The following is an 11,128-nucleotide window of genomic DNA, read 5'->3' as shown; positions in this document are numbered from 1 at the left end:
CAGAGTTTTAGCCAAACTGAAATAGTAAACTGGAGCTTTGGCTTCTGCCAAACTGTAAACATGCCTCAAAAGGCCTGGATAATAAACAAAATATTGCCTCCATTATTTTTATGTGGGGGGCCTCTTAGCTTCTCATAATCTGCCTTCAAAAGCCCTCGTAATTGACTCAAATGAATAAGACTGTTGGACATTGTAATGTAGCTTGAAATTCTAGCAGTCTAACATTCCCACGGTTCTGATGGCTGTATAACTGTGGTTGGTAAATGTACAATGGATAGTGAGGGGGGGAAAAAGGCTACACACCCATTTTTGACTATTATTGACTACTATTAAGTAAAAACTCCTAAAACTCTATAGGAATTATTCATTAGAAGAGAAGTAAAAATAAACAACTGATATTGGGCTGAACGTGAGGTAATAATAAAATCAGGAAAAGCCTATTAGAAAGTCTTAAATATATTTGTGATTAAGCCAAGGCACTTATTTCACATCTGTGAGTCTCAAATAAATTTAATGGGTTTGTTCTAAGCACGGCCACATCCTAGTTGAGAGTGGTGTGTTCACAAGTGAGATTACATTATTTAAGGTGTTTAGTTTTACTTCCCTGGGAAAAAAATTGAAAAAATGTTGAAATGATTTATCATAGCCTTAGTTAATTGTATAACTGTATGATATGGTACAGATGTGTGTACTTGCTTTTTAATCCACTGTAATTCCATTATATATATATATATTTTTTTCTTCATATTTGAGTTATTTACTGCCCTCCCGTGGAAACTGTAGATCACTGCAATAAAATCATGAATCCATCGACGTCCTAAGACCTCATTCCTCAAAGAGCTAAGGGATGTTGTTTGTATAATAAGAATACATTGCTAATCAGGACAAAGTTCGGTATTTTATTTTGCACTTGATAATCATTTCAAAATTAGATAAGCAATTCAGACTGTCACCATTTGGAATTTAACACTTTTGTTGCTATCATATCCTTTTACAGTAATCTATTATTCACATTTTATTATTTCGTTTGGTATACAGAATTATAACTTGTTTAATTACTGTTGTCAATTTAAATTATGATATGCTGTTCTATTTTGGATATGTGAAGCAGTAGAAGTTTTTCCTGACGGCTTTATTGCGAGATGGCTGAACTTTGATTTATTAAATAAAGACTTAATTTGTAATGTTAAAAGTGTAGGCCCACTAGTAGATAGAAATATGAAGACATGTAATTTAGGTTATTTATTGTCACTTAAGATGGCAAGATGAAATATTGTTTTTTTTATGTTGCTGACATTGTAGGAGACAAACCCAAACAGACAATTGCATGACTTTTTTCTCAATTCAACTTTAATGCATCAGCGTCAAAAACTATATACTTTAGCTATGATAGGTGAAATTTTCATAATAGGGAAAAAAATATGACAGTAACAGGGGGATTCTATGCAAATATCAGATGTTTGAAGATGTAGCAAATTAAAAGTTGCTGTTACTTTTTCAATCTGCAGAGATTTAAAAGTTGCAGGTTCTGGAGGTTAAACACTTTTAAACATTGAAATTCAATAAGCGATGTGTGGCTTTTGAACAAAAAGTAGCTGTGTTTGTTTCATATTAAATACATTACAACTTGTCTTTTGTGGCTTGACTGAATGCTTAATTTGTGGACTGAAACAGTAAAGTTACTACCAATTTAAATATAATATGGATTGGTCAAATAAAGATAATTTTCCTTAGTGGTCAGCTCTCAAAAGATGGAATCTATCGATTTTCGAACAAATTGGAAACTATGTGATATGTAAAATAACATCTAAAGCAAAGTTCTGAATTAGTTTTATTTGAATTGCCAATTATACTATTCACTCATTTATACATATCGTGCCCAAAATTAATAAATAAAGAAGCAATATACCTTATTCTATTTATAAATATGGGAAAAAGTGACGTTGCCTGTTTCCAAGAATCTGGCCCCCATCTCTTTTATATCTTCCAGGCTGCACATGAAAAATGTATACTAATGGCAAAATAGAACATGACTAAACATTCCTAAATTATTTTCCCAACTTGCAACCATTATTCTAAATATGCCCAAATCATTAAAACATTTTAGAAAGTGTTGGAAAAATATAAATAAATTTAAAAAAAAAAACTTTTTGGTGGATGGTGCTTCCTACTAAATCAAAAAATCAATTTCAATGAAATATAAAACATGTGAAGGCATGCTTTTAAAACATGCGCAACTGATTTCAAACCCACCAATAAATCACAACGAACAATGATGACACATGCACGAGCAATCGTGTCAATTGTGTGATCTTTGGGACGATTGTCATTAGTCACTGAGAATTTCGCTCAAAGCCGAAGAGAGAAGAAAGAAAAACATTTTCTAGGATCGTCATATCTCATTTTAGACTCGCCTGCGTCATGTTCCTCTGCTTTGCACATGATGCCTTCATCATGTGAGCGACTCACTATAAAAGCCATTTATTTTGTTGTTGTTGCTTTTTTTAGAGTAGCTCCCTTGCTAGAATACTTTCCTGTCCAAGTCACCAGTTTGTCGTTTTGGGGAGGAAATCACCGCATCAGAGCGTCCCAGTCCCCCGTTGACATTTTAGGAATGATAAAAGTTCCGCCTTGCCTGGAGCTACAGCCTCTCTGGAGCCGCCTGTGCTCATTACAAACCATTATTTTTACTTCATTTTAACCTCTTTTGGGTCAGATCCGTACGAGAGGAGAACGCCTTGTATTGCAAAGTACAAGCTCTGTAATTTGCAACAATCTGATCCCGCATTTTGGAGAGATTTTTCCTTTCAGGTGCGCCATGCTGGAATGCGCCTAAGAGCCACGGCCTAGTTGCCCTTAATGGCCTGTCATTTGCCTCATTTGACACTCCTTTAATCCACGCTAATGACACCCGTGGACTAAAATGCCAATATTTATCAGTGTGTTTTGAAGTGGGTTAGTCAACTTGCACCCCCCTCTGCAACCTCCAGCCACCACATGATCCCCACCCCTAAACTCTGCTGGCGCCAACAGAATCTAGGTTAGTCGTCTCAAAGCAATGGGCAACAGCTGTAGAAATACATTCCTGAAAATAACATGTGACAAGTTGACGTTGCTGGCAGAAAAGTGGATTTTTTTTTGAAGTATTTTATACTGCGAGGATTTGCGCCCGTCAATCGGGGTGATCCCCACGTCATTTTTCTCCTGCCGGTCAATGATCATTGCATCATTTCAATTAAGACAAATGAAATTAAAAAAAAAAAGAATAAACAATTTATTAAGTTATGTCACAAATATATTCATAATATAAATGAGGATATTTTTCAAAATATACATTATGTTACAGTACACTTTATCCCTTGCGAAGGGAATCATTACAACAACAGACACGAGTGCTGTTTTTTTTCTTTGCTCTTTTTAAATGCTGTTGTTTTTTTCTTATTTACAAAGAACATGGACACTGTTATCCTTTGTATGGACATTATGAAATTTAAAAAAAAAAAGGGCTTCCACAAAAGTGTTTTTGCATCTTAACAAAACCTGCTGCACAACTGTGCTTTGTTAGTAAGGTTCCTGATAAAATTGTCTTCCCTTGTTCTCCAAAAAAATTAAAAAAAATTGAAAGGAAAACAGGAAAATTCAAATGCATCACTATGTATGTGTACATGATCAAACACCTTTTTGGAGGAATTACTGGTGAGATCACATGTCACGTCCTCTAAAGAAGAGACACTGATACATCTTTCTAAGACGAGTCTTACCCCACTGATAACGATAATATAATGTCCACAGTCGCGTGTCCATCAAGCCAGGTGGTACATGCTGTATCCGACGTGGGCCGCGTAGAGTCCTACGGGAGACACCGGCAGCGAGTGCCTCTGGAAGGCGTGCGAGCCCGCGTAGGATCCCGGGACGTGCGCACTCAATGGGAAGGAAATCCCAAATGCGGGAGGCAACATGGGCTTGGCTGCCATTTTCAGTTTCTCCAGTTCTGCCTCTTGCAGTCGTTTGGCTTTAGCTCTCCTGTTCTGAAACCAGATTTTAACCTGGGTCTCTGTCAAGCTGAGGGAACTGGAGAACTCTGCACGCTCGGCGATGGACAGGTACTGCTTCTGGCGGAACTTTCTCTCCAAGGCCAGCAGCTGGGACGTCGTGAAAGGGGTCCGAGGCTTCCTGTTGGTCTTGTGTTTCCTCAAAGGACAAGCCGGAGGACTCAACCTCCCTATGATAAAAATGGAGCAAAAAAACACGTTTTACTTTGCTCATTTTTAGTTTAGCTGCATATCAATCTGTCATTTTAAGATTTTTTATTTTATAGCATTTTTTTACATCAATTTAGACATTCGATTGACTTCATTCTTGTATCACGTGAATTTGCAGTTCTTTCGCCCGCTGCATGAACCAATATTTTCGTGTGTTGGAGTGAAAAAACCCTCAAAATGCTAATGTAATAATAATAAAAAAAATAATAATAAATAAATAAAATGTCCACTTTGAATTAGGCAAAAAGTAATCATGTATATAGTTAAAAATTCAGATATGGGGCTTAATTGAACACGGTACTAAAGTTCCACTCCAATTTGCATCCCCAAAGCTAAAAGGGTCTTAAAAGGTGGACTCAAAGACCCCCGAAGGTCCACTGAACCGTGCGTAATAGCGCATGCAGCACCGGAAGCAACAGTTTAAAAGTCGACTTACTGGGAGGTGTGGGAGAAAAACGAGGACTCTGAACCCAAGAAGTCCTCTCTTGGCTCTCTGGACTCTCGGGCTTTATCAACACGTCGTCCTGGCCGTTGATGAGTTCGCTGACGGAAAACGAGGAGCCGATCGAGACAGCGGCAGGCGCCGAGGAGGAATCCAGACTTCCGAAGGGCCCCATCCGAAGCCCCTTCCCTAAAGACTGGGACGTCCCGGCCACGGAAGCAGCGCCGTCGGGGGAAGGCACCTCTCTGCTCGGCTTGCGATCGGCCATCAGAGCCTCGACGCTGAAGGGCAGGATGGCCACTTTGGGCTTCCCGGCGTCCTCTGCGGGGCTCAGGCTCGTCTGCATGTCGCCTCTCGTCACGAGCGAGGGTCGCGGGGGGAGATCTTCACTTTTCAAATCCGTCAAAGCCAGAACTGACATCCGCATCGACGATGGGGCCATGCAGGTCCGGCGGACACGGTGGAGCTTGGCGAAGAGACAATTTTCCTGCTCGATCTGGGAAAGTTTTTTATTTTAATTTTTTTTTTATTTTTTTTTAAATAAATGTCACTTAAACAAAACAAAAAAAGAAGCGAAAAGTTGTTGCGTCAGCGTGTCGACATCGACATCCTCATGTTTATGTGAGCCGGGTGGAGAGCAGAGCTTTAAGGCAGGCGTGGAGTGGGAGGCGACCAATCACAAAGCGCAGGGGCTGGCCAAAAAAAGAGAAAAAAAGAAGAAGAAGAAACTCCAACGGGAAAGTTAACAATGCTTCCACCCACAAAGTAACTTCAAATAAACACGACAAACCCTTAATGGCCCATTACGACCATGTACAACTCGTGCCTTTTTTGTAACCACACGAGGCCCGTGATCAGATCAAGAGGTTATCTTGAAAATATAAGATTTTATTCACACAATTGTCCTGTTAAATTACAGTTTACACACACGTAGACGACTAACCACAAATGATTTTTAACAAATGCACTTTAACTTTCATTTTACTGCAATACGTACATCACATTTATTTTGACAAAACACTACTTGGTATAATAATCCTGCAATATTTCTACAACTGAGGTGCACCTTCAGAAGGATTTTTTTGCACACAAAAGCAGATATAATTAGCTCAAAAATGTGGTTTGCTTGTGGCTGTATTTCAAGCTTGTTTTGCTTTGATGAAGCCATTGTAGTTGGGGTAATATTTGAAATAGTGACCGCTGATGGACACATTGGTCATCTTTGCACCGATATACCCATAAAACTCAATAGGGTTATGGTCAGGGATCATCTGCCCATTGTCCACTCATGACCTGCAACCAAATTTTTTGACCTTAGGCTTCTCAATACTGCCTTAACAGAACACCTTGAACATGAATCCTGTTTTGATGTTTGCATTGTTAGAGTGGACGCTTAACAGCGTCCGATAAGTAAATTTGCTCAAATTTGTCAACAGTAAATGAAAGAACTTAACTATATGTGCGAAATTAGTCGTACACATATACTTTTATTGCCGCTAGACATTACAGTAGGTCTATTGTGTAATCAGGTTTGACAAAAAACCTTTATGACATGGTGACGAGGTGTGAGACACTGCAGTGACTCGAGTGCTGAGTGGCTGTTGTTGACTATTGCATTAAAAGAGCTTCCTGTCCCTGTGTTTTAATGGACCCGGCCCCTTGCAGCATGCTGTTTATTGATAGCTGCAGGGCTCTAATCAGATTGCAACACACAGGCCTTTGCAGTCATTTAGAGCTAATTATCAGCCTTGGGGGAGGGATCACTGGGATTCTTTCCCTTTGACTATACATCCATTAAAAATCATGGCCAGTGCAAAAAAACAGAGGGGGTGAATGACTCTGGTACATGCCATGCACTCCAATTAGCTCAAATAAAGTAAACGTTTTCCAATACAAATTCACTTTATGTAATGGTTTGGACTAATAATATGCAACAGCTGGGTAGAGCTGCCTTTTCAACGATAATGAGGTTAATTGACTCAATCAATTTGACTTAGAATGGGTTAGAATTATACTATTGTGTATGTTTAAATGATGTACAGTTTCTAAGAGGAAAAGTATGTATCAATGCAACTGAAACTTAATGGGATGAATAAAGTTTAATATAATCTAAGATTTATATGGCACATTAATTGCAGGTAAATATAACAAGTTAATTCAAAATGCAGATTTGCGATTACGCAACTGTGTTTATTACTGTGGTTGACTAGAATCTCCCCTTAGCATTTTAATTAATATAATGATTGAAAATGATTAGATTTATTGAAAAGACTCTAAAGAATATGACTGCATTTGTGCAAGGGTCATTAAAAACTGCTTATATTTCTGGTCTTGAGTCTTGATTGTGTTTCCAAAACACAATCGTTAAATCGACCACGATTTATTCATTCACATAAAAAAATGCATCATGGATTTTTGTTCAAATGTTTGGGAACATTTGCGTCCTATAGGTTGTAATTAGGCTGTGATGGCAGGCAAAGCGTCGCTCATTAGCAAGCATAAACAATCTGTCACGATTTGTCAGTCACCTTAAATCGCAGACAAGTTATGTTGTCTTTAGGCGCCAGCAGGCCCGATCAAAGCGTTCGACTCGGCGAGACTATGGACGCGCTCAAGCCGCACCAACGCACCCACATAGGAGCGCCTCCCCCTCCCTCGTCCCCTTCCTCCCCATCCTCCTTCTCTCCTTCACGCGCTCACTTGGACACCGACCCATTCAGGCTGAAAAAGTTGCCCTTTCTCAGCCAGTCGCACGCCACTTTGTGTCTCTTTAAATACCAACTACTCGTGTCATATCGAGTGGGAGAAATTGAAATTGTTCCTTATTGAGGGGTGGGCTTTTGTCCCAACCATATAATACTATAGGAAAATGGCCCACGCACCTCTTGGTTGTCAAAGACTACAAAGTTTAATTTTGGACTACAAGGACCTGGCGTCCACTTATGATAAGGACATATTTTTTCTCAGAAACTGCATAATTTAAAAATGTTTTTACACTCATCAGGTCCCAATTAACCTAAATATCAAAGAGAAAATAAAAATGCTCTCACCCTCTTGCTCCTGTGACAGTAAAATTTCCAGAATACAGGATGAATAAAGTTATCTAATATATATATATATATATATATATATATATATATATATATATATGTATATGTATATGTATATATATATGTATATGTGTATATATATGTATGTATATATATATATATATATATATATATATATATATATATATATATATATATATATATATATATATATATATATATATATATATATATATATATATATGCACGTGTGTATGCACGTTCAGAGGAGGGAGGAAAAAGACTGTTAGTAGTCATTTGCATTCCAAACAGTTTTCTTTTAAGAAGACTGCATGATCTTCCATGCCGGGAGCATTACCATATAGCGTTTTAGTTCATTCCTAGGGGCAAGAGAAAACAATTAACTGTAAGGCTCATCGGGCTTTTATTTGACTTTATAAACCAAGCTTTGATTCCCAGTCGAGAGGCAGGGCTCCACACAAAGGCCCATTGTTGCGTCCCCTCCGAGTTGTCTTAAGCCCTTTCATACAACCGCTGTCGGTGTGCACAAGAAAGGGGCAGCTTGGACCCGCAGAGGGCATTCGCAGGCTAAATGCTTGCTTGCACTTGCGTGCTGCGAGCCAAAGACTTTTCCACGCACACAATGACTCGGCCCCCGTGCACTTTTTTTTCAATTGATGGAGTAAAACAGCTATATATATCATGCGCGAGAAAATGCATCTCCAGGACGAGGCTTTTATTTATTTATTTATTTATTTATTTTGGGATGCACCTTCATTTTTTTTTAAAATGAGGCTGTTTGAAAAACGAATGAATCAGTCGTTTAATCTTCACGTATATCGACGTATTGTATTTTGATGTTCTTTAATATGCGGAGATTTGATTGAATGAAGCTCGTGAGAAATGTTATTTAGGTTCTCAATTATTTACGCATAACTTTAAAATTGATATTAATGTGGGTACGTTTTTTTTTACAGAAACCCATAATAATTAGGATTATTATAACCATTGTCATTATTATTATTGTTAGATGCAGTCGGTTGAATGATCAAACTGTTAATATCGAACCAGCTGCATACACTATTTATGTGATATAATATTATTTCGAGAGTACCTTTATTCATTAAGCATGCCATTTTAAGTAAAACTTGATTTACGCTGTTGCATCAAACAGGTTTCACTTATGTAACCTACTTAAAGACAATATTCATAGAGATCGTTTTTACTCTCCATTCCCATAGAATCTATGACAATGATAAATGACCAATTCATTCTAATAGTAAAAAAATGACTCTTTCATTAAATAATAATAAATAAAAATCATGCTGACCACAATCCTTCTTCACAAATCAGTCATACAGTGATCTCAATTTGACTTAAAAAAATCCTTTTGTGAAAATTATTTTTTATTCTTTTTTGTCTTGCTCTGGAAGGCATCGATAAAAAAGCAAAACCTTTTACAAGATTCCCATCGTTAACGAACAGCCTTATATTTGCTGTGAATTTGAGTGAGCGCCCCCTCATTTGCTCGCACCATTAAACAGGAAGCGCACTAAAACCATTTGCTCTTCACTGGCGCGGGCAATATGAGATATACAGACCTTCCAAATGGATTGATTGGATGATGATTTATGTCAATAAAACTATCATTTGCTCGGGTGGGCTTGTTGATTAGAAATGAAATAGAGGTTTGAATGAAATGCTTAATAAGCGCATAACAAGCAATCATTTCGGTCACTCATCATTTTATTGAAAATAATTGGCCATCAAATAAAGGGGAATACACTAATAATATATTAATACAAGCAAAACAGCAACAACAACATCAAAGACACGAGAAACAATAACAACACCAATAATAGAATACTAATTGCATCGAATTTTGGATTAAATATTAATATCAAATTAATAAAGTGTGAACCTACCATTCGTATTAATACATTAAAATATTTTTACAACTGCAATATTGTTTTTTTCTCATCAGAAAAAAGTAATAATAATATAACTTGATTGCAGTGGATATTAATTTGGTAGAAATTCCTGTCAGATCTAAAGCGATAATGAAATGCAATCCCAAGGATTTCTGCAGGGGTGTGAGCTTGAGCCATTAAAAATATCACAGTAGAAACCTCTGCCTTGCCCTGGCAGTGACACCATGTACATAAACCGTCTTTCTTTCAAACTTTAAGCCCATCATTTCGTCTCTTTGCCTCCGTCTTTGTGATCCCAGCAAAGAAAAGCAAACCAGAGTAGAGCAAAAATGGGGAGAGGGGGGAGAGGCAGTGTGGGAAGTTAGCGCACTGATGGCGAGGTGCTTCACATCCATGTCTTTCCGATCACCACAGCAGTGCTGGCTCCATGTTAATCTCACTACGTCTACATCCCAAATTTATCCAAAGGGGGCTTTTTGCACCCCCCATCAGGAGGTTGCCACTCTCCTCCTCCTGCCCAGAGGAACAGTTTGTCAGTGACCCTTTCCTGACTTCAGCCACCTTAATCCTTAAATGTTAGGAAAAGTCTGAAATGATGAGGAGTTGGCCTTCTATTTTTTTTTAATACACCTGATGTTCTACCGTTTCCACCGGCTTACGCTTGTGGTAAGACACAATTGGGGTCCACATGCGTCAGCATGAACAAGTGGATTTTGATGTTCTCACAGGACTTGACACAAACAAAAAAAATCACCTTTATTAGTAATTTTGAATTTTTGGTACGGCTTATCCTCACGACCTTTATTGGTATTTTTCTTTTTTTAAATCAGACAAAGTCTTGATAATTTAATGTGACTTCTATGTCATTTTATTTGTATGTATATCTTCATGGGCAATCTTAATCACCCAGTGTTGAATTCTGCTCCACAAATAAATGTGTCTTGCCTTTGCCGATGATATAAAAATGCCCTAACACTAATTTTTTAAACACCAGCCTTTGCATGCCAGAAATGATAATCCCTTCAAGGACTATTATTTTGTTACTTTTCAAATGTTCACGTTGTCCAAAATATAATTGTGATGGATTTAGAACGATTCCTTTGTAAAATAAAGTGAGTGCTTCAGACATTAAAATCGCAAAAAGCACATGTAAACCACAATTGTGTTTCATCTATCATATCCGAATCCTAAAAGGTAATTATTCCAAAAGTGATTCAATTTGTAATTCAACCAAAATAATACACTCAAATAGAATGTGTGATAGTAACCATAGAACCCATGCCTCAAGACGTATTATACTTAAAATCAGACTTATTTCAATCAATTGTTTTTGTCCAAAAAAACAGATAAACAGATTTTGTCAAAAACAGTTGGTTATCTGAATTATTTTTCTCCCCATTCATCCATCTCTCCATGAATGCAGTATTTGTTTTCCTTGGTCAT

At 37.6% G+C, this 11,128-nt stretch overlaps 1 protein-coding gene across 1 annotated transcript; it reads right to left on the bottom strand.

The window, feature by feature from the left end:
* Positions 1-3,250: 3,250 nt before the first annotated feature.
* msx1a (muscle segment homeobox 1a) lies at positions 3,251-5,341 on the bottom strand. Its single transcript, XM_077602994.1, has 2 exons — positions 4,699-5,341; positions 3,251-4,222 (listed from the first exon to the last, which is right to left on the bottom strand). The coding sequence occupies exons 1-2, from the start codon at positions 5,144-5,146 to the stop codon at positions 3,804-3,806; spliced, it is 867 nt and encodes a 288-aa protein (XP_077459120.1). The 5' UTR covers positions 5,147-5,341; the 3' UTR covers positions 3,251-3,803.
* Positions 5,342-11,128: the final 5,787 nt, after the last annotated feature.

This window comes from Stigmatopora argus, chromosome 6 (assembly GCF_051989625.1).
Source record: "Stigmatopora argus isolate UIUO_Sarg chromosome 6, RoL_Sarg_1.0, whole genome shotgun sequence".
NCBI classification, from domain to species: domain Eukaryota; kingdom Metazoa; phylum Chordata; class Actinopteri; order Syngnathiformes; family Syngnathidae; genus Stigmatopora; species Stigmatopora argus.
The sequence above is the reverse complement of the archived record's forward strand: the minus strand, read 5'-3'. Positions and strand labels throughout refer to the sequence as shown.